Source organism: Nomascus leucogenys, chromosome 1a (genome assembly GCF_006542625.1).
Source record: "Nomascus leucogenys isolate Asia chromosome 1a, Asia_NLE_v1, whole genome shotgun sequence".
NCBI classification, from domain to species: domain Eukaryota; kingdom Metazoa; phylum Chordata; class Mammalia; order Primates; family Hylobatidae; genus Nomascus; species Nomascus leucogenys.
Genome location: NC_044381.1, coordinates 71,904,414 through 71,928,806, shown reverse-complemented (window position 1 = coordinate 71,928,806; position 24,393 = coordinate 71,904,414). Strand labels below are relative to the sequence as shown.

General features: G+C 42.0%; 1 protein-coding gene across 2 annotated transcripts; it reads right to left on the bottom strand.

Moving 5' to 3' along the window:
* Positions 1 to 3,837: 3,837 nt before the first annotated feature.
* MAPK1IP1L (mitogen-activated protein kinase 1 interacting protein 1 like) lies at positions 3,838 to 22,547 on the bottom strand. 2 transcript variants are annotated; one of them, XM_003267719.4, is made up of 4 exons: positions 22,347 to 22,547; positions 12,195 to 12,216; positions 10,294 to 11,001; positions 3,838 to 8,752 (listed from the first exon to the last, which is right to left on the bottom strand). In XM_003267719.4, exons 2-4 carry the CDS (start codon positions 12,210 to 12,212, stop codon positions 8,741 to 8,743), a joined length of 738 nt encoding a protein of 245 aa, XP_003267767.1. In that variant the 5' UTR covers positions 12,213 to 12,216; positions 22,347 to 22,547; the 3' UTR covers positions 3,838 to 8,740. The 2 variants fall into 2 exon arrangements, with proteins under 2 accessions (XP_003267767.1, XP_030666735.1); XM_030810875.1 differs by lacking the exon at positions 3,838 to 8,752 and having other exon boundaries at positions 9,623 to 11,001.
* Between the last annotated feature and the right edge of the window lie 1,846 nt (positions 22,548 to 24,393).

Below are 24,393 nucleotides of genomic sequence, written 5' to 3'. Positions count from 1 at the left end.
AATTATACCTGGCAAACAGAAACCGGAATGTTTCCAGGCCATATATCCAACTGGGATGTATAACCACTTGCTTAGAGCACAAGGTTGGTGGTTGATAAATATTAGGATCACATTGTGTACTCCCTGCTCCCCCCGCCATGTGAAGTAAGAGCTAATCGCAGTGTAACATTTAATCCTTAACGTCGATCATCTAATTTTTATTTTTTTGAGACAGGGTCTTACTCTGTCACTCAGGCGTGGTGCCATCATAGCTCACTGCTACCTCTGCTTCTTGGGCTCATGTGATCCTCCCGCCTTAGCCTCCCAAGTAGCTAGGATTATAGGCATGAGCCACCACGCCTGGGTGATACTCTGATTTTTAAAAAAGGAATATTCATATAGAGATACTATATTAGATGTGCATTGTTTGGGGTATGCTAACATACCCAGTGGATCTCTGGCTAGAGGGAATGAAGAATGTTTTTTCCCTCATGGTACTTTGAGCATTATTATGTTTATAGGTAAGGGAAGTGAGCACAGGAAGCTAATCAATTGCCGTAAATCACACACCAGAGCTGAGCTCAAAGCTCAAAATAAAAACTCTAAAAATAAATTCACGACCCAACACTGATTTAAAAAGAAAAGTAAAAAATAAAAATACAAACTCTGCCTTGTGAATCCCCAGCAATTGTGTTGCTCGCTGAACCATGAAGGGCTGTCCTTTAGAATTTGATCACAGATGCATCGGAGGTGGAGACTTATTACCACATTTCAGACGAGAAATCTTATGTTGGGAAGCTGCTTTTCCTAGTTCGCACAAGTCCTCTTCATCCCACTTCTATAAAAAGCCCAAGTAAGAGTCCTAATCATTAGTCATGCAGTTTAGTCTTTTTGTAGATTTGAGCATTCAAGAAAGGATGCAGGTGATTCATTAAGCTTAGTACTTGGGGTTTTTGTGTGTTGCAGTAACTAAGCAACAGTTAAGGTATTTTAACTTAGCATGTCCTGCATTGGCACGTTTAAAAAAAGAACTGTCACGCCGTGCTTGGCAGAACTTCACTCTGACTCTTCCACACTCTGTGCAGTTCCTGTACATCTTGGCTGCCCATCCACTGCTAACAGAGACCTCTTCTGTCTCAGCTGCTCTGACAGCCTTGGCCTAGTGTGTGCCACTGCAGGGTAGCTGGATATCCATGTCTCCAATGACTGGTAACTGCAAAGGCTGGACCTGGAACTAGTGGTTTGATCATCCACTACCTTAATTCTCTCATTCACATTTTAAACCCACTCTTAACTGCTACACCTTTGAACATTTGCCTTTATGAAAACACAACTCAAGTTCTAGGTTAGCACTTGAAGAACTGTGATTATTCACAAAACCATGCATTTCAAACATAACCATTAGCTTTTTTTTTTTTTTAACTGAATATCCAATGAAACTCACTAAATGAAGTGTGAGAGGTCTGCTACATAACATTCAATTTGGATAGATTTGATTGTCCAGAAACAGTTTTGGAAGAACTGCAGTACTAGATGCCTGAGCAAAAAAATAGAACCTAGTGGATAAACTCTAAGCCTTAATAACAGAAGCACTGGTTCATTATTTATGTGGTATGACTCTGAGAATTTAACCTCTAGACAGGATCTTGCTCTGTCGTCCAGGCTGGAGTGCAGCGTAGCCTCTAACTCTGGGGCTCAAGTGATTCTGCCACCTTGGCCTCCTGAGTAGCTGGGACTAGAGGCACACGCCACCACACCTGGCTAATTCTTCAATTTTGGCTTGTGGAGATGGGGTCTTGCTATGTTGTCCAGGCTGGTCTCAAACTCCTGGCTTCAAATGATCCTCCTGCCTTGGGCTTTCAAAGTGTTGGGATTACACAGGCATGAGTCACTGCATATCTCTTTTAAACTTGGTTTTCTGGCCAGGCGCGGTGGCTCACGCTTGTAATCCCAGCACTTTGGGAGGCCGAGGCGGGCGGATCACGAGGTCAGGAGATCGAGACCATGGTGAAACCCCGTCTCTACTAAAAAATACAAAAAATTAGCCGGGTGTGGTGGCGGGCGCCTGTAGTCCCAGCTACTTGGAGAGGCTGAGGCAGGGGAATGGCGTGAACCCGGGAGGCGGAGCTTGCAGTGAGCCGAGATTGCGCCACTGCACTCCAGCCTGGGCGACAGAGCGAGACTCCGTCTCAAAAAAAAAACCAACTTGGTTTTCTTATCTCTAAAGTGGCTTTTAAATCTACGTATTTTTAAGGAAAGCTAGACTAAATGAACCTTAAATAAAACGACAAGCTCTGACATAAAACATAATCAGAGCAAAACTTAAAATGTTCTATTTCCTCTTTTCTTACGTAAAACTAAGTATGGCTTAGAATCTCATATGACCCGATTCTATTATACTTGGGAACCTTTGACTATGATCTAAATAAACCTCAAGTAGCAGACATGGTCATTTATAATGGTAGTTTTTTAAAATTTAAAAGCAGCAAATCTGTCCCCTTCCTGAAGCAACTTATCAGTAAGGAAAATACACAAAGTGCAGAGTGGAACTGCTCTACGGAAAGCAGGGAGAGACTAAGCATTATAAGCTCTACTTACTTGATCCTCTCCTCAGCACTGGGAAAATCAATTTTCCCAAATGACAGAAAAAAGTTTAAGTGCCACGAGGGCCAGGCATGGTGGCTCAAGCCTGTAATCCCAGCACTTTGGGAGGCTGAGGCAGGTGGATCACCTGAGGTCAGGAGTTTGAGACCAGCCTGGCCAACATGGCAAAACCCCATCTCTAGTAAAAATACAAAAACTAGCTAGGACTGGTGGCGTGCACCTGTAATTCCAACTACTCGGGAGGCTGAGGCAGGAGAATTGCTTGAACTCGGCAGGCGGAGGTTGCAGCGAGCAGTGATTGCATCACTGCACTCCAGTCTGGGTGACAGAGTGAGACTGTCTCAAAAATAAGTAAAAGCAACAGGAATAAGCTCTATGAGATGACCCAAATCCTCTTCTGGCACTAGAATTCTATTGCATGCCTTATTTAAAATAAGTGAGCTACTATTTAGAATTCTATTTTGCTTTAGAGATCAGTTGCAAAAGGATTGGTGCTAAGAGTATTAATACGGTGATAAAAAAGGACTTGCCTGGGTCAGGTAACCCACGATAGCATGTTTGTCAGAGCAATGTCATCCCACAACAGGAAAAAGAAGAAACTGGCCCTGCTCCAGAATGGTCTTATTCTTTCACCATCCATTTCATAACTCCACTTTAGGTGAATATTTTCATGGGATATTGAATAACATCAAAAACAATTTAAAATTTTACAGCTGCATTTTGTCCAATCATAAGGCAAAAAGCAGAAACTCCTTCCAAAAGCAGCACTGCAAAGTATTCATTCATTCATTGCCCTACTGAAATTGGGAGTTCCAAGGAATGCCAGCAAAACCTCCTGTGGGAAAATGGTAAACTCCAAGTTTAATAATGTGACCCTCACTAAATGCGTAGCAGTTAATGATAAAAGTAGAACTATCTTTCGTAACAGAAAGTAGGGGAGTGAGGGGAGTAGGGACAGACAGAGAAAGTTCCCTGACTTCATATTATCGTATATACAGATAATATGGTTACAAAGTGTAGCCTAGCCTTGAAAGAAGAGAAAATCGCCACAATGGACACCATGTTGCTGAGAGGGTTTGCAGAGGAAGGGTGCTTTCCAGACATCCTTAGTGAAGGCAGGTCACATGCAAAGAGGTATCTCAGGCCCTTTTTTCTTCCTTTTTGACAACAAATTTGCAGTTAATTAGGCTCTGGACTTGCTCAGAGAAGCCCAGAATTGGGCCTAAAGAATAAAATAACATGAAAAATCTGTGAAACCATGAAAATACATTTTTTTAAAAAAAAGTTTCCAGGTATAATACACAAAAGCAAACAAGTTTATCTTAAAAAATATCAAGTATCACATCCATAGCCTATTCCTAATTATAATTACTTCTTAAAGCAACATTTGTCTTCGTTTACAAATACAGCAGCAGGTGATAAAACCTAGTATCTCAAACTGATTGCTTACAATTTATAATACAAACAAATGTATATGTCTCAAATCACATTTTAGGCAGTTTAACTTAAAATGCATAGACAATTACACACATTAAATTTGTCATTACTGTCAGTGAAAAATCACAATTTCAAGAAGAAAATTACCACAAACTTTCATAAAGCACACATAAGAAGTCAAGTTTACTTAATGGCAACAAGTCAGTATCCGCTAATCAGTGACAGGCAGTGAAAGTGCCTTTATCCAGGGGTAAAGTGAAGAGGCAAACTATCCTGTTACTTTGCACACTTGAATTGTTGCGCTGATCAGCACTACAATCTTGAAAAACATTAAATTCTTAAAAAAAAAAAAAGGTATGCCACATGTCGCCCTTTAAGATGCCCAAAGGCTGGTTACAATCTCCACCAGCAGCAATCCTAACACATTTATCTAAACTAATAATGAATGGGTGTGCTAACGAATTCTGTAATGTTACTTATAGACTATGAGTCCCTCAAGGACAGGGATTCCCTTATAGCTGGCAAAGAACCTGGATCAAGGACATACTGTCTACTGAATAAATGACTCAGATGTTTTCGATAGCCAGAAGCTTGCCTGGCATTTACAAAATACTGATTATTTTGTTGGCAATTTGTTTTACTTGGCAGAATTCTGAAAATAAAAAATGTCTTCAATACTAAATATTGCTTTATTAAAATCAAAGTCTTCCCTGAACGCCACCTACAACTTTCTATGCATAGTACAATATATCAGTGTGATTCATCTGAATTTAGGCTTATACTTTTGAAAAACTTGAATGTCTGTGCTTAAGTTTTATTTCCAGGCTTTCTAACCTTGGCAGTCGATAAAGCTAGCTTCTATCATTCAGGGTGAGAAAATTGAGACATTGGCACTTACTGTTTTGAAGTGTAGGCAATTGATTGATATTCAACCTAGGCACAGTCTTAACAAAAACTCTGAGTAGAGCTTTTTTCATCTACACAGTTTCAAAAGCTGTACATTTGAGTACCACAGGTAGCACTAATTATTTGTGAGGTAATCATGGGCAAATTGATTGGTTTTTTTAGAAAATATCCCAATAGTCCATTGTGGTGGTGGGACTGACTGAGGCAAAATATATACTTTTCTCTGCCCTATTACTATTCTCTGCTGAAGACAACCAACAGTAAAATGGACAAAGCAGTCAGTACTTGGGTAATTAAAAAATGTATTCTCTATTTCTGAATAATCAATATATTACTTTACACAAAATAGGGCTGAGTCAGAGCTGTAAATGGTGTCTTCAAAAGCATGAAAAGATGAGAAGGCGGCAGGCTGGGACAGACAAGCCAAGGTCTTTGAAGTGCTCCACTTGATTCTTGAGAACTGGGTGTGAATGAGGACCTAAGGTCTATGTTTTAATTTTTGTCTTTTTGGTTTCAACATTTCAAAACCTAAGATTCCAACTCCAGAAACAGTATTCCTGAACACATCTCAACTATTTCCATTAGATTTTATTTGAAAATTCTTCCTCTGAAGCCCAAATGTCAGCATATTCTATAATCTGTATCCCCCTCAAGACCAAATATACTTGCTAACAAGCAGTCTTTTCCATAAATCAATTTCAGCCTAGCGTGTCTTGTTTCGAAAGCAACATTATTCCCTTTTAAAAAGGAAAAAAAGGTCACGTGTGGTGGCTCACACCTGTAATCTCAGCACTTTGGGAGACTGAGGCAGGCGGATCACGAGGTCAGGAGTTTCAGACCACCCTGGCCAACATGGTGAAACCCCCGTCTCTACCAAAAATTACAAAAATGGGTGTGATGGCGGGCACCTGTAATCCCAGCTACTTGGGAGGCTGAGGCAGGAGAATCGTTTGAACCCAGAGGCAGAGGTTGCAGTGAGCCGAGATCACACCATTGCACTCCAGCCTGGGTGAAAGGGCAAGACTCTGTCTCCGAAAAAAAAAAAAAGGAAAAAAGCCTTTCTCGATGCTGCTCCCCATTTCTCCACTAAAACTCCTGCTTTTCTTAACTCCGCACTGAACCAACCTGAAATACTTTTTGGCCCAGAATGCCAACAAGAATTGAAGAAAAGATGCTTTACAAAAATAACAATATGAAAGCAAATTCTATTATCCCTTTTATCTCCATTCTTACATTAAAAAAAAAAAAAAATTGGCCAGACATGGTGGCTCACACCTGTAATCCCAGCACTTTGGGAAGCCGAGGCGGGCGGATCACGAGGTCAGGAGATTGAGACCATCCTGGCTAACAAAGTGAAACCCCATCTCTAATAAAAATACAAAAAAATATATAATTAGCCAGGCATGGTGGTGGGCGCCTGTAGTCCCAGCTACTGGGGAGGCTGACGCAGAATGACGTGAACCTGGGAGGTGGAGCTTGCAGTGAACCAAGACAGTGCCACTGCACTCCAGCATGGGCGACAGAGCAAGACTCTGTCTCAAAAAAAAAAAAAAAAAAAAAAACTCCCCGAAATACCAGTTGTAAAGTCCTTGAAAACAAAGGGAGTATAATAGCAGTATGATTTAGGGCACACTAGACAGTATGGGTCACTAGCAAAATTATTATACTTATTGGGAGTAGTAATCCCAAATTGTGTTCATGGCCCTTCAAATCCTTTAGCAACAGATTTTCTCCCAAAATCAATGGACTTCATAATTATAGATTCCCAAACCTGCTATCTCTTCTTCCTAGTCAAATTATATTTGCTGTAGTGTTAAAACTAAATACTGCTAATTTGTCAGCTTATCCCAATGTAGGACAGCCAAAATAACTGTAAGGAGAGCTATCTTTGCAGCCATCTCACTTTTCACATTACTTTATCCCTCCATGGTTAACTGACATTTTGATATTGATAATTCAAGCCAAGGCTACCTGCCTTGTAGACTGGGGGCTACTTTGACAACAGAGTTCAACAGTATTGTAGATAGCTAACACCTGTCCTTCAAGCGCAGTGAAAGAAAAAGCTAACAACGCAGTCTGAAAATATCTTAATTAGTTTCTACTTTCTCATTTCTAAAAGCTTGAATCTATCATCCAGTTAACATAAGGGAGGATTAAACACTGAATGTTCCTCTCAAAGGTAACCATTTTGCTTTCTTAAAAGGAGGTAGCTATCAAACCAAAAAACTGGCAGCATTTGGCATTCTTGATGTTTTAATTAGAGCAGAAATAAACTACTAAATATTTTATTTCTAAGCAAAACAGAGCTCCAGCATAAATCCTGTTTGTCTGAGAAATTCACAATACATTTTAGAAATCCAATGGATACATTCAAAATGTTATCTAATAAATAACAAGGTCAGGTCTACCCCAAATCTAAGAATCTGATTTAAACATAAGGTGCCAAAAAACTACTAGGGCTTTTTTTTGGTGGTTATAAACAATACTTAATATTTAAGCAACACAGTCACACTGCTTTAAACTTAGTTGCAGAGATCTACAATTTATTATTATTTTCAGTGTTAGAGCTAGAGGGTAATTTTTTCAAAGATGGCACTCAGCTCCACTTATTTACCTGTCAACAAACACAGAACTGAACTGTTAGCCATAAGCACTTTACAAACAGACTCAGGAAACTATGCAGTAGACAATGACATAGCTTAACCAGACTCTGAAAAACAGATACATATTTTGATTCACACTTGTACAAAGAGAACAGTCATGTCTGCATGACTTAAGGTTCTCTAAACACAACTGTTATGTTTTAGACCCCTAGAGTGTGCCAGTTTACCACATCAGGGAGGAATCAAGGAATGTGCTCCTTCTAAAGAACCAAGGGCAAGTGGGGTGGGGGTGGCTACAGGGAACGCTCTGGGCAAAAGAGCTGCCTCAGGTTTTTGTGGGAATGAAAATTAATTGTTGCAATTAAGCAATTCCTAGGGTTTATCTAGTTTGAGGTTCAAAACAAAGGAGAGAATTATTTCCTTCCTTGAGCTCTTCCCAAAGCAATATGCACATCTCATATCAAATCTCAAGTAGTACAAAGAGATAATCAATTATCTAAAAATTTAATTTACATACATGCTGGCCTGGATTAAAAACAAAAAAAGTTAGTTTCCATAAATAGCAGACTTTAGTGCTGTATGACCCAATGACTAAAAATAAAACCAGGAAGTTTTTACTAAAAGCTCAAGGATAAAAATGAACACTGGCTGGCTATTGAACTCCACATCTGACAATAATTACTGACAGTTTAAAAATGTATATCCAAAATACAACCTCAAGAGGACCAGGTTTATTTGTCCAACAGAGCAGTTCAAAATGTTGAGGCATCATTTGTTTGGATTACGATGGGTTATTCTTAAAGTTTATTTACTTAGAAGGGGAAGTGATTATAGAAAAATACTTGAAATAATTTGCCAATGAAGTTGCAGATTCTAACAATAATCCACATCTTAGATTTTTAAGTGTGTAGTTTCATAGTTTAAACAAATTCTGTCAAAGAGCTATTCAATATACTTTATCACTTTAACTTTCCATGAAAACCAAATAAAAATCACATCTGAATGATTTACTTCTATGCTTTTATCTGATTGTATACATATGATGTACTACACATCCAAGTACAAGAGGCAGTTATCTTCTCTGAGAGGTGCAAGAGTTGTTCTTTCATGAATGCCCTCTAATAGTGAAACCAGCAATTTTTATATATGCATTCATGTGCATATATATGTACTTCAAAAAGCAAAGCGTCATCTCTTCGTCCATTGTTAACTTAATGGTAAGACTGCAACAGAAAAAAGAAAAAGTCAACTTCTAGATTTTGCAAATGGAGTTTATTAACTCCTTACTGTGGCTTAAAGTAAATTTATTGCTTAATAAATCCAAACAGCGAGTCTTGTCATTTACTCTGGCGTACACTTTGCAAAATAAATATTTTTAGATAATATATATAGCAACAAATTACACTAATACAAGGAGGAAGTTTTGGGGGTACTTTAAAGATTTCCTTTATAGCTGGATTGGATGTTTGACTAATCTAATCAGAGATCTGACTAGTTATTTGCGTATTAAGAGTTAACAGATTTTTTTTTTTTCTTGGCTGGGCGCGGTGGCTCAGGCCTGTAATCCCAGCACTTTGGGAGGCTGAAGCAGGCGGATCACTTGAGGTCAGGAGTTCAAGACCAGCCTGGCCAACATGGTGAAACTCCATCTCTACTAAAAATACAAAAATGAGCCGGTGTGGTGGTGCACGCCGGTAATCCCAGCTACTCAGGAGAATCGCTTGAACCTGAGAGGTAGAGATTGCAGCGAGCCGAGAGACTGCATTCTTGACTGGGTGACAGAGCAAGACTGTCTCAAAAAAAAAAAAGTTAACAGATATTTTTCCTAAGGAAAATCTTTTTTTTTTTTTGAGACGGAGTCTCACTCTGTGGCCCAGGCTGGAGTGCAGTGGCGCAATCTCGGCTCACTGCAAGCTCCGCCTCCCAGGTTCACGCTATTCTCCTGCCTCAGCCTCTCCGAGTAGCTGGGACTACAGGCGCCCGCCACCACGCCCGGCTAATTTTTTGTATTTTTAGTAGAGACAGGGTTTCACCATGGTCTCGATCTCCTGACCTCGTGATCCGCCCGCCTCGGCCTCCCAAAGTGCTGGGATTACAAGCGTGAGCCACCGTGCCCGGCCTCTAAGGAAAATCTTTACTCTGCGTTTGGATACTCGCTTGGCTTACCTCACAGGGGAAGTGGGTACTTTTCCATTCAGTTATATGACCAAGGCAGGCTCCTCAACTAAGATGTTAACCCCACTATGGCTTGTCTGACAGTAAAGCATAAAGCGTTACATGTAACTGACAATAAAGAATAGGGGTGTAATCTTGAGCTCGAGAACTGCTTGAAAGATGAACAACATTATCTACTTATTGCCTTGGATTCTCTAAAAATCTACCTCTATCAAGCTAGGCAGGTAGAGACTGCTTTTACTGAACTGTACTTTAGTGTGATGCTATAAAACAATACTGAGAAATAATGCCCAATGAAATGAATCTCAGAGTTTACCTAATGCTATTGAGGACACTGCTTACTACATGACGAAGTCTTTGGGGGATCTTTGGAAAATTTTTCTTTTTAGCACAAGGAATACTTAAAACAGTGCTTTCATCCTTTTAAATGCTTTACCTGAAGGTTTGAAATTTACTCATTTAATATACACACACCCTCTTTTAAAAACTTAAAGGCCTTCTTAATCTTCCATCCAAAACTGGGGAGAAACAATCTTTCAGTTGTGCTATGTACAATTAGTACACTTTAAATAACAAATTGAACACTCACATGGGGGCCACCAGGCATTGGTGGAGCACCAGAAGGTCCTGAAGGCACTTGGAAAGGATTACTGGGAGTAGGATAGAGTCCTGGTGTGGGATACGATCCTGTAGGGGCAGGATATGGTGCTGGTGGTCCCCAGGCTCCTGGTGGAACGGTGCCCCATGGAACAGGTGGTGCTGCCCCAGGGGCTTGGGGAGGAGGAGGAGCGGGATATGGGCCCGGAGATGGATATGGCATATTAGGAGTAGGATACTGCCCTCCCATTCCTGGCGCCCAAGGTCCAGAAGACATGGATCCCCATGGACCTAAAGGACCAGCTGCAGCTGGATCTGTGGGTGCACCATATGGTCTGGGTAGCTCTGGAAAGGGCATATTTGGTGTAGGATATGGCCCTGTGGGGCCAGGGCCTGGCACAGTTGGGGCTGGATAAGGACCACCAGGTGGGGGACATGATGGTCCGGAAGGAGGAAAGGGTGCTGGGGGTCCTGGAGGTGGTCCTGTGGGAGGCACGGAGGGATACATTCCTGTTGGTGCTGGTCCAAAAGGCACAGTGGAGGGTGTTGCACTTGGTGGGAGTCCAGATGGCACTGAAGATGGAGCACTCGGATTATTCCAAGGGTTGGAGCCTGGCCAGCCTTGAGGAGGTTGGCCAGGTTTTGTATTGCTCACAGCAGAGGTTTTGGCAGGGGAGTGTTCAGGTAGTGCATCTGCCAACTGGAATACAAAACAGATACGTCTTATCTAGGGAAAAGTTATACCAAACACCATTATAAACCCAGAGAATAGTAACCTATAGGGCCAGGGATTATAAACCTCAAGAATATCTTCAAAAGCTAAGCTAGTCATTTAAAAAATACTCTATTTAACATAAACCTTGATATGTTACTTTGCATATCAACTTTACAGTGCAAATTCTTCAGAGAAACTCGTTTTCTAAATACAACTAATCATATTGTGCTTCATTTCTCTGCTGTATTAATATAACAAAGTACAGTAATTAAGAAGATAGAATTAACAGTCAAGATATGGATTTGAATCCTGGCTTAATCTCAAAGGAGCTACATACTCTGAGATAGAGCCTCTTCAGTTTCAAAAACTGTTTTAGGGTTAACTTGAGGCTTAAATATGATAGTTCATGTAGTACACTTTAACAGAGTGCCTGGTATACAATAATTTCTTTTTTTTTTTTTGAGACGGAGTCTCGCTCTGTCGCCCAGGCTGGAGAGCAGTGGCGCAATCTCGGCTCACTGCAAGCTCCGCCTCCTGGGTTCACACCATTCTCCTGCCTCAGCCTCTCTGAGTAGCTGGGACTACAGGCACCCGCCACCACGCCTGGCTAATTTTTTTGTATTTTTAGTAGAGACAGGGTTTCACCGTGGTCTCGACCTCCTGACCTCGTGATCCGCCCGCCTTGGCCTCCCAAAGTGCTGGGATTACAAGCGTGAGCCACCGCGCCCGGCCTAATAATTTCTAATAAATGTTGGCTATTAATACTATCAGGGTAAAAGAGAACAACAGAAGTAACATCTTCAATTTTCATTTAAGGATTCATCGAGAAATATAGGAAACATTTCCAAACATGCTATTATCTCAGTAAACTAAGGCAAATCACCTATCAAAATCTCATTCCTACCCCCAAAGCCAAGAATCACAAAAAGCATCTCTTTTATTTATAGACAGTCTCACTCTGTTGCCCAGGCAGGAGTGCAATGGCACGATCATGGCTCACTGCAGCCTGAAACTCTTGGGGTCAAGGGATCCTCCCAAGTAGCTAGGACTACAGGTGCATGCCATCATGCCTGGTTAAAGCATCTCTTTTAAGTGAAAAGATTTATGTAGCCCAGTTAGGACCATGTTGTTTTTCTTAAGAGATGAAAAACTTATCACAGATAAACTGATCAACTTACCGAAAATTCATCAGACATTTTCCTAAAAAAAGAAAAGAAATGAAGGAAGAAAGAAAAATTTCAAATCAGTGTTCACCATTTCTTAAATATTCCTTAAGGAACTTTCTATGCATACATTATTATTACTTAAACGGAATCTTATTTATGTAATGTGTTTTTCTTTACATAGGAAAGTTTTCCATAATAGTTCATACAGCTCTATTAACTTCATCTCTTTTAATGGCTGCACATCATACAAAAATGAATCGCAATTTAATTTACATTCTTTTTGTAGCAGTGTAAGTTGTTTCAAGTATGATACAGTGAACATCTCTGAACACTTCTTTGTTCGTGTGTGAGAATCTATCACCAGGAAAAAGCACTGGACATGGAATTTAGAGTCAACAGATAAATTTATCTAAAATCCATTTGAAAAGTCCATGCCAATTTACACTCATTTTTCTAACTCCTCTTTTACCACTGGATATTATTAAATTTATTGTTTATAATGACAATAGGTATTAAAAATTAGCGTCTTATTTTAACTTACATTTCCTTGTCTTTTTTTGGAGACAGGGTCTCATTCTGTCACCCAGGCTGGAGTGCAGTGGCGAGATAGATCACAGCTCACTGCAATCTTGACCTCCTGGGCTCAAGTCATCTTCTTGCCTCAGTCTCCCTAATGGCCGGTACTACAGGTGCGTGCCATCATGTCCAGTAAATTTCTTAAAATTTTTTGTAGAGACAGGTGTCTCACTATGTTGCCCAGACCTGGTCTCAAACTCCTGGGCTCGAGGGACCCTCCTGCCTCAGCCTCCCAAAGTATTGGGATTACAGGCACGAGCCACTGTGTGTACTCCCAAATTTAAATTTGTTGATGTCCTGGAGTACTTTTACCAATTTTTAAACTGAAGTATAATTAGCACTCAACAAAATGCAGAGATCTTAAGTGTTCAGATTAACAAGCTCTGATAATTGTATACGCCCCTATAACCACCCCAAGATACGGAACATTTCTCACTCCAGAAAGTTTACTCATGCTCTTTTCCAATCAACTGCCTTGCCTCATGGCAGTCAACTTTTGACTTAATTTTGCTTGTTCTTTGACTTTATATAAATAAAAGACTGTATGTACTCTTTGCCTTTGATCATTTTATTACTCAGTAGCACATCTTTTTCTCTCACTGCTTTCTAAGATACTAAGGAGACTAGCTTTCATATATGAGATTAAAATTTTTTGGCTGGGCGCAGTGGCTCACGCCTGTAATCCCAGCACTTTGGGAGGCCGAGGCAGGCGGATCATGAGGTCAGGAGATCGAGACCATCCTGGTTAACATGGTGAAACCCCATCTCTACTAAAAATACAAAAAAACAATTAGCCCGGTGTGGTGGTGGGTGCCTGTAGTCCCAGCTACTTGGGAGGCTGAGGCAGGAGAATGGAGAATGGCGTTAACCCGGGAGGCGGAGCTTGCAGTGAGCTGAGATTGCACCACTGCACTCCAGCCTGGGCAACAGAGCGAGACACAGTCTCAAAAAAAATAAAATAAAATAAAAAATTTCTCCCAAATTCCTTTTTTCTGTAGATCTCTTAAATGGCATATTTTGGTAATACAAAAGTTTAAAATTTCATGTCATCAAATCTACCAATCTTTTCCTATACGTGGCTTCTGGATTTTGTGATATATTTACAAAGGCCTTCCCTACTCTGCCTTGCTTTCATATAGTATTTTTATGGTTTAACTTCTTGTTTAAAATCTTTAAATTCTTCCAAACAAAAATTATCAACTATCTATCTTTTCTCAGCTAATTGGACAAGCTACCTTTCCTACACTCTACTGCTGCCATTTATAACTAGCATCTATCCAATATTTACCATGAAACATGGAACATGGTGGTATACTGTGCACCACCTCACTTGGTAGCTCCAGAACCCACATACAAACTTTATTTTCACTCCCAGTTTACAGCTGGAGAAGAGGAAGCTTGGCAAGTTAACTTGTTTAAGGTCCCAGAGCTAATGACAAGGAGAGAAGCAGTTCAAACCCAGTATGACTCTAGAGCTTAGGCTCTTAATAAGCAGGCTATAGAGCTTCCTTCATTTCCCACAGATATTGTGGACTTTATTCTTTTCTTTTTGAGACAGAGTCTTGCTTTGTTCCCCGGCCAGAGTGCAGTGGCACCATCATAAGCTCACTGCAGACTCGACCTTCTGGGCTCAATCGATCCTGCCCAGCTAGTTTTTTTGTAGAGATGGAGTTTCACCATGTTGCCCAGAGCGGTCTTGAACTCCGGAGCTCAAGTCATCTGCCTGCCTTGGCCTCCCAAAGTGTTGGGATTACAGGGGTGAGACACTGTGCCCAGTGACTTTATTCTTTTCTACTGGTCTGCAACTGTACCATTCCATTTTAATTACAGAAGCTTTATATTTTAAATAAACATTAATGTGGTTCACCCTAGGCCTTTTTTTTTTTTTTTTTCAGATTTTCCTGTCTATGTATTTTTATTTTTTCCAGATCATTAAAAAAAAAATTAATCTGTTAGCATTCTGGTTGGAAATGTATTATATTTACAGATTAATCTAGGGGAACATCTATTTAAAATGTCAAATCATCTCGTTGAAGAACAATGTATAGCATAGTCCCTCAGTACCTGAGGGAGATTGGTTCTAGGACCCCTGTAGATACTCAAATCCCAGGATGCTCAAGTACCTGATGTAAAATGGTGTAGTATTTGCATATAACCTATGCACATCCTCCTGTATAAATCATCTCTATATTATTTATAATACTTAAAAGTGTGAGCACTATGTAATTATATTAACTTATATTTTCTATTGTTATTTTTATTGTGTTTCCCCCAAGTATTTTTTTTTTTTTTTTTTTTTTGAGACAGGGTCTCACTCTGTTGCCCAGGCTGGACTGCAATAGCATGATGTCAGCTCACTGCAACCTCTGTCTCCTGGGTTCAAGAGATTCTCCTGCCTCAGCCTCCTGAGTAACTGGGATTATAGGCACGCGCCACCATGACCGGCTAATTTTTTGTATTTTTAATACAGACAGGGTTTCACCACGTTGGCCAGGCTGCTCTTGAACTCCTGGCCTCAAGTGATCTGCCCGCCTCGGCCTCCCAAAGTGCTGAGATTACAGGCATGAGCCACGGCACCCGGCTCCCTGAATATTTTCTACCTGCAAATGCAGACACAGAGGACCGTTTAGTTCCTGTCCTTTTCATGTAGTTTATTTTCTTAATCAGATCCCCTCTATACATTTCTTTTAAGGGATTTCTGTTAAATTTTTCCCTGTGGTTGTAAATAGGCTCTTCCACTGTATTTTCTAATTGATCGTTCATATATGGGACAGGGTTTTAAAATTTTAGTCTACACCAGGTCCTTGAAAGACGTTTCATTCAACTTTGTTTTGTTATAATGTTGATGAGAAGAAAAAACAAAAAGTCTCAGCTGAGGTCACTGTCTGTGTGAAGCTGGCTCATTCTCCCATCTTTATGGGTCTTCTCCAAGTACTCCAGTTTCCTCCCATATCCCAAAGATGCACATGAATGGATGTGTCTACGCGGCCCAGTCTGTGAGTGTGGGTGAGAGCACCCTGTGCTGGGATGGCGTCCAGTTCAAGGCTGGTTCCCAACTTGAACTCTGAATTGATAAGAAAGGCTCCAGCCATTGAGACCCTGAACTGGAATAGGGAGGCAAATAATTACCTTTTTATTATTCTTTCTTAAATGTATACACAGCTCACATTCATTTCAATTTTTTTTTGAGACAGGGTCTTGCTCTGTCACCCAGGCTGGAGTGCAGTGGTGTGATCACAGCTCACTGCAACCTCAACCTCCCAGGTTCCAGTGGATCCTCCCACCTTAGCCTTTGAGTAGCTGGGACCACAGGCGTGCTAATTTTTAAAATTTTTAGTAGAAATCATTTAATTTTTTTTTTTTTGAGATGGAGTCTCGCTCTGTTGCCAGTCTGGAGTGCAGTGGCACAATCTTGGTTCACTGCAGCCTCTGCCTCCTTGGTTCAAGCGATTCTCGTGCCTCAGTCTCCTGAGTAGCTGGGACTACAGATGCGTGCCACTACACCCACTAATTTTTGTATTTTTAATAGAGACGGGGTTTCACCATGTTGGCCAGGATGGTCTCCATCTCTTGACCTTGTGATCCGCCCACCTTGGCCTCCCAAAGTGCTGGGATTACAGGCGTGAGCCACGGCACCCCGTCCATTTAAATGTTTAATACTAGAAGTGTTTTGGGTTTTATTTAAAAGTTTAGTGATGTTTTTGTTACCAGAAACATGCCATAGGAATTTAACTCTTCTTTATATTAATTAACCTAGGGTAGGAAGCATCATTATTGAATTATTTTATTCTTCAAAGTTTCTCACTTGATTCTCTGGGATTTCCAGATAAAAAATATGCCATTTGCAAAAAATAATTTTCCTTCTCTAATATTTATGCATTTTTTCTCTTTGCACCTGCTAGAACTTAAATAATGAAATGTTAAGGAGTGATAGTGGGCACAGAGGTCTTGCTCCAACTCTCCAATGCTTCTAATGTTTAAGTATGATTTGCATTTTTAGTTTGAGATTTTAAAAAATTACATTATTTTTAATTTATGCCTATGCTATTATTTATTCCTATTCTGTTAGTTAATAAAGAAAGCAAGAAGACATTAAATTCCCTCAAAAGACCTTTCAGTATCTAATGAATTGATCTCATGCTTTTCCTCCTTTGACCTATCAATACAGTATTAAGACAGAGCCACCTTTGTATTCTTAGCATCTTATTTCTAATTATGATTTGGTTATCATGAGGAAAGGACAAGAACACGAAGGACAAGAACCCAAGCCTATCCCAACTGCTATATTCTTTTTATTCAGAATATCAAAAAACACGGCTGGATGCGGTGGCTCACGCCTGTAATCCCAGCACTTTGGGAGGCCGAGGAGGGTGGATCACGAAGTCAGGAGATCGAGACCACCCTGGCTAACACAGCGAAACCCCATCTCTACTAAAAATACAAAAAATTAGCCAGGCATGGTGGCGGGTGCCTGTGGTCTGAGCTACTCAGGAGGCTGAGGCAGGAGAATGGCGTGAAGCCAGGAGGCAGAGCGTGCAGTGAGCTGAGATCAAGCCACTGCACTCCAGCCTGGGTGACAGTGCAAACTCCGTCTCAAAAAAAAAAACCACATACAACCCATTCCCATGTTAAGGTTTAACATGAATCATATCACACAATAAAATTTTTAGGACTAACAGTGTAAAAAATATACGGTAAGTTGTAAGGCTAACATGCTTTTTAAACAGGGTTAGCCTTTCTGAAATAGAAAATGATTCTGTATCAAAGTTAATTCTGGAGTTGAGAATCAAAGTGAACCAAATGGTCTTGACTGTTCAGGTTTTCACAATTATACAGTTACCTAGTCATAGAATTACATAAATTATTCTACAAGTTAATAATATTCAACTGATTCACAATACTACTGCAAAACTTTAAAGTTCAAAATCCAAGTCTGGAAGATAGGGGAGGTGCTAGAATCTTGTGATTAAAAAACGAAGCCCTAAGCATAGGAATTAGTAACAAGTTCTGTTCTATGGCACTGTCTTAGTAAAGTGACCAGCTCTCCATTCTTAGAATAAACAGCATTCATGTTAGGGTGATCCCCCCTTATCCGTGGTTTTAGTTACCTGAGGTCTGAACATATTAAATGAAAAATTCCAGAAATAAACAATTCGTAAGTTTTTTGTTCTGTTTTGTTTTTCGCTCTGCCACCCAGGCTAAAGTGCAGTGGTATGATCTCGACTCACTGCAACCTCCGCCTCCCAGGTTTAAGTGATTCTCCTACCTGAGCCTCTCAAGTAGCTGGGATTACAGGCACGTGCCACCACGCCCGGCTAATTTTTAATTTTTGGTAGAGACAGGGTTTCACCATGTTGGCCAGGCTGGTCTCGAACTGCTGGCCTCAAGTAATCCGCCCACCTCAGTCTCCCAAAGTGCTGGGATTAGGCATGAACCACTGCACCTGGCCAATTCCTAAATTTTAAATGGGGCAAGAGCGTGTTCTGAGTAGCAAAATGAAAGTTTGCACCCTCCTGCCTAGGACGTGAATCATCCCTTTGTCCAGTGTATCCATGCTGTATACGCTATCAGCCCGTCTTGGTTATTAGATCGAAAATACATGGTATACTTAGGCTTCGGCAGTGTATATAGACTTCAGTTTCAGGGATTGATTGGGGAGTCTTGCAATGTGTCCCCCTAGGATAAGGAGGAACAACTATAATTGGAAGCATTCCAATTTGTTCCTTGGAGAATACTTTCATTAGAAAAGGTGAAAAACAGCTGGGTGGGGTGGCTCATGCCTGTAATCCCAGCACTTTGGGAGGCCGAGGCGGGTGGATCACGAGGTCAGGAGATCGAGACCATCCTGGCTAACATGGTGAAACCCCGTCTCTAATAAAAAATACAAAAAATTAGCCGGGCGTGGTGGCACGCGCCTGTAATCCCAACTACTCGGGAGGCTGAGGCAGGAGAATGGCGTGAACCCGGGAGGCGGAGCTTGCAGTGAGCCGAGATGGTGCCACTGCACTCCAGCCTGGGCCACAGAGTGAGGCTCCGTCTCAAAAAAAAAAAAAAGAAAAGGTGAAAAACAGAGTTGGACATGAACGTTTCAATATGAGGAGAGTTGCAGAACATAAAAAGTTTAAGTTTTCTAAAAAGCTATTCTAAGCTGTGCTTGGTAGTGTGCACCTGTAATCCCAGCTTCTCAGGAGGCTGAAGTGGGAAGACAGCTTGAGGCCAGTAGTTAAGAGAGCAGCCTGGGCAATATAGTGAGACTCTGTCTCAAAAAGAAAAAAAATAAAAATATAAAGCTATTCCAAAATATCTGAATCACCGCTAATTATTAAGATGAGGCCAATGTAACCTTGAACTCACAAAAAAAATTTATATTCAAGAAAGGCTTTCTTTTTTTTTCTTTTTGGAATAATCTAAAGCTATTATTTCCAAAACCTTGTTACCATTTTATAGCATGATCCACCCATCATCTGAAAAATAATTATTTTTATTCTCTGAACAGCAAGAATAGTAATTTTAAAACAGTATAAAATGTCTTTTGACATACACTAGAAAAGTAAAACATAACATTTTTGGAAACTCTCATGGCTGTTAGGGTAAAAATCATGGGTCAGGGAGGAGGGTGGTTAAGAGAGTTGAACTCCATGAATTACTAGTGGAGTTCATGGATATTTCAGACAGCCTTCAAATTGTGATGGAGTGATAAACAGTATGGGAATACACAGTGATGAAACCTGGACATCAATCCTTTTGACGGTATCTTTTGACAAAAAAACTTCTCAATAAGAGACCATTTTCCATCTGTAGAAGTTATAATTCCTGTCCACTGCATAGAAAATAGTAACACACTTAATCTATAAAGTGCTATATACATGTCAGATATTTGTTAGGCGAAATTAAGCGAAATCAGAATTTTTGGGTTGATTTGTTTCGTATGGGGGGGATGATATGTATCGTACTGAAAATACAAATTAATGTCCGGGCGCGCTGGCTCAAGCCTGTAATCCCAGCACTTTGGGAGGCAGAGGTGGGTGGATTATTTGAGGCCAGGAATTCAAGACCAGCCTGGCCAACATGGTAAAACCCTATCTCAACTAAAAATACAGAAAATTAGCTGGGCGTGGTGGCAGGCACCTGTAATCCCAGCTACTTCGGTAGGCTGAGGCAGGAGAATCACTTGAACCTGGGAGGCGGAGCTTGCAGTAAGCGACTCTGTCTCCAAAAAAAAAAAAAGAAAATATAAATTATAAATTAGAATACATGCTAGTTTTTAGTATTGGCTCATTTATCTGATTATGTTCCATTTTATACATTTGGGCAACTCAAAAACAGGGGTTTTGAAATGCTCAAAAATCAAAGGAAATGCTCATTAGAGCATTCTGCATTTTGGATGCTCAACTGGTGCAATATAAAAAAAATCCAAAATCTGAAACACTTCTGGTCCCAAGCATTTGGGATAAGGGATATGCAACCTGCAATATTTCTTGGCATTTAGTTATATACTTATTGGAACATACGTGCTGGCCTTTAGAGAAATTACAGTATTACATGGAGATTCCTGAGATGTGCTGTCTTTTGCAGTCCATAAGGACCATAAGGAAAGAGCTGGGAGTATAGGGCGGTGAAATGGGCCCTAGGGAAAGAAGAGCAGTTAGTGTAAAAACTGGGAGAATCTGTGGGGAGGTATAAGCAGTTCAGATGGGTTAGAATATAGCAAGAAAGGGAAGGATGAAAGTCTTAGCAGAGAGACCTTAGACGAGGGTTTGAATTATTTCACTAAGAGTCGGCTCATCGGAATGAACCTGAACTATAAAGAACAGGCCATACTATTTGTAAAAGGCACGCAGTTTAAAAAAAAAACAAACAAACCAGGCCAGTAATGTTGCGAGGAACTAAATGGGACTCTGTCCAATCAAGTGCCTAACATAGTGCTTGGGTGGAAAACAAATACCAAATTCTCTTTTCTTTGTATGTGGACATCTAGCTTATAGGTAAAAGAGTAAACGTTAAAGTATGATTATCTAGCTATAACTGCAGCTCTTCACTGGTTGGTTTCGGCCACAGTTGACAAGTCCAACCCTCCAAACTTGAGGCAAAGGAAGATCAGAATCGTACCCACATCATAGATTTGCTGTAAAACTTACATAATAAATCTCTTAGTCACTGCCTGGAATATAGCAAAACCTCAACCAATAATAGCTTTTATGATGCCTACTTTTAGGTTCATAAATCTTTATCTGCCCTTCTCAATCCAGAGACCTCTGAAAAAATAAACTTTCCCAAGTTTGGCACAAAACTTACATGGTGGCAAAATGTGACCTGAAGCTATTTATAGTTTCTATTCGCCCCCACTTAGAATGAATGTTCACATCTATTGCTGCAAATATTAATGTTGGATTATGGGGTGCCCCACTCTACTGGGGGTGTTATCTCTCGTGTAACATGTTGTCTTTCTAAAAAGATGAAGATAAAATCCAAGTATTTTTGAATTCAAAACACACTAGCTTCAAAAGTTTCAGCTAAGAGACTGGGAATGGATTTTACCCATTCCGCCTGGAGAGAGGAAAAGAACATTCCAATATTTGCAATTCACTCCAAGTTTCTGAGGCAAACTCGCTTTGCATTGTGGGCTCAGAGATGCTAGCATGAAAAATTTCTATTCTTCCCCCAAAGAACACCAGTGAACAAAGAACTTACGAAATGTTTCTGAAGGCTACCTTTGCCTGTAATGAGGGTTCGTTTTCAAAACAGACCTTTACAACTCCCAGGTGTGTATTTCTCTAGTAGTAAAACTAAAAAAAAATTTTTCGATCGAGTGAGTCTGGCTTCACGCTTTAACACTGGAATCTTTACCTATTAAAAGCTGTACTCTTGCTTTTCAAGGTAAAGAGGAAAACGGTCCAGCTATGCATACGCTATCGCACGTATGTGCTCCTCAGTCTTAAAAAAGGAGATCACAGAATTCTGCCCTTCTCGTGGTTTGCCCTGGGTATTCATCTAATGTATCCGTGAGCAATTCCTCTATTAAGTCATAACCAGAACGTTGTCACACTGCGGATTAACAAGCGCCCGAGATTCTTGTAAGAATCTTTTCAGGCCTTTCCCTTTTTATTAAAAATTAATGAATGAGTGTAATAGGGTGGGGGTAGAGGGGAAATCGGGACCAAGGGGCGCGAGGCCGGCAGTCGTTTAGGGACGCACGAACAAAGGGAGTCCGGGATCAACCGGAGCGAACCGGCCTCCGAGCGGGTCGCGCCCGCCGGGAAGGGGTGGGGGAGGGGCCGGCCTGCGCCCGCCCCGCCCCGCAGCCAGGCCTGACGTCAGGCGCCCAGAAACCCGTCGGGCGCGACGTCAGCGGCCTCCGACACCTTATCCCTGGGGGGCGATCCCCAGGCAGCCCGCAGCGTGGAGGAAGGCGAACCAGGGAAACGCTTAGCCCCGGTCCCAGGCAGGCGACCACGGCCCGAGCACTGGACGTGACTCGATGCACCTCGGTCACTGCGCCCGCTTCCCGCTTGGCCGCGCCCGCGGGCTCCGCAACCCCAGCTCCCCGATTCCCCTTCACGACTCCCACTAGTACCGAAGCAGCCTCACCCGGCAATATCCGAGACCGCAGTAGGGTCTAGAAGCGGCGATGGGTCCGAGGAACTGGGCCCTGAAGACGCGGGCACAGCCTGACTGACGGCAGCTAGAGCAGCGGCGGCAACAGCACCAGCAGCGCGCGGCTCCTCCTGGCGCCGGAACAGGAAGCGCCGAGCGCACCGCCTCCGCCCGCTCTCCCCCTCCCCTCAGGCCGTGCCGCGTGCGCCTCCCGCAGGCCCCTGGCTGTACTGCGGCCCGCCAGCCCTAGGGGGATGGGCTCCACCTGGCGCCGTCCCCGGGCCGCTTTCCCCTGGTGGGCGGGCTGAAAGCTCCCAGAGTTTCCGCAGTTCCGAGGACTCGGAGGAAACGCCAGTGGCCGCCGATGTTCACGGCTTCCCGGCGGAAATTGCTAACTTGTCTTGAGTTGCTTGAAGGCTGATTCTGGATTCCCTTTGCTCAGCGGTTTTTACAGCTAGGCCTCGAAGGGGTATGGGCATGGACGCGGTCTGATTTCGGCCTGACCCGAGGACTCAGATCCTCGGGCCAAAAGTGGGGAGAGGGAAAAGATTAATACAGGAAAGGGAAGACGTTTGCAAATAGTTTGACAAATTGATATTTGCTGTCTTTGTAGATTTTTCCTCATCAGTGCCTCTTCTCCCATGTTCTTTTTTGTTGTTTTTGAGACGGGGCCTCTGTCACACACGCTGGAGTGCAGTGGCGCGATCTCGGCTCACTGCAACCTCTGCCTGCTGGTCTCAAGCGATCCTCCCATCTTAGCCTCCGAGTAGCTGAGACTGCAGGCATGTGCCACCACATCCGGCTGATTTTTGTGTTTTTGGTAGAGATGGGGTCTCACCCTGCTAGCCTCGAGCGATCCGCCCGCTTCGGCCTCCCAAAGAGCTGGTATTACAGGCGTGAGCCACCGCGCCCAGCCGCAATCTTCATTTCTGAATAAACATTACCTCCTGTGTCAGGCACAGATGACATGACCCCAGTCAAGGAACCTACTAACTAGCAAAGAAGATGTCGTGATAATTATATGGTGTGCAAAATATATACATATATGCAATATACTTTTTTTTTTTTTTGAGATGTTGTCTCGCTCTGTCGCCAGGCTGGAGTGCAGTGGCGCGGCGCGGTCTCGGCTTACTGCAACCTCCGCCTCCCGAGTTCAAGCGATTCTCCTGCCTCAGCCTCCCAAGTAGCCGGGACTACAGGCGCGCGCTACGTTGCCCAGCTAATTTTTGTATTTAGAGAAGCGGTTTCACCATGTTGGCCAGGATGGTCTCGATCTCTTGACCTTGTGATCCGCCCGCCTCGGCCTCCCAAAGTGCTGGGATTACAGGCGTGAGCCACTGTGCCTGGCCAATATACATTTTTTAACATATAAAAATATCCTAAAAGTATGTGGTACACTTACATCTTGCTTTGTGTAAGGCATTAGTCAGTGGGTGGCCATTTAACTATGAACTTGTTTAAAGGAAGACATCCCTGGATGTTTTCCACAGCACACACAATTCTCACACTGAAAAAGGGGCAACAGAGGAAGTTCAAATACCTAAGCGGAGAGTCTTATTTTTGGGTAAGGGCACACAGGCCTATGGAAAATTACACGACTGGTGTGGACCTAGCCTGTCCTCACTGGTGACAGTGAATCAGCAGTGCCTTGAGCCATGCTGAAACCAGAAGCAACAAGAAATCAGTAATCTGGTCAGGTTTGATTTGAAATTTGGTATCTTGCTCATCATAGGCTTTTTTGCATCAATTCAGATATTACAATATTGCACCAAAACATTGTCTTCCTTAGTCTTATAGTCAAATATTTGTCCCTAAGTGCCTCACCTTACCCTAGTCCTGGCGCTCTGTACCAGTAATGGATGGCCTCCAACTTTTCGTTGCCTGCCATCAGCCAGTAGCTGAGCACATAGGGTCTAGATCTAGGCCATTCCTGTCCCTGTGGGCTTGTCTACAGGCAACCTTTGCTTGGGAACCAAGTCCTCATCTAGCAGTCTGAAGATGCACTGAAGTCCGAAGCCCCCCTACCCAATCCTTCCTTCTT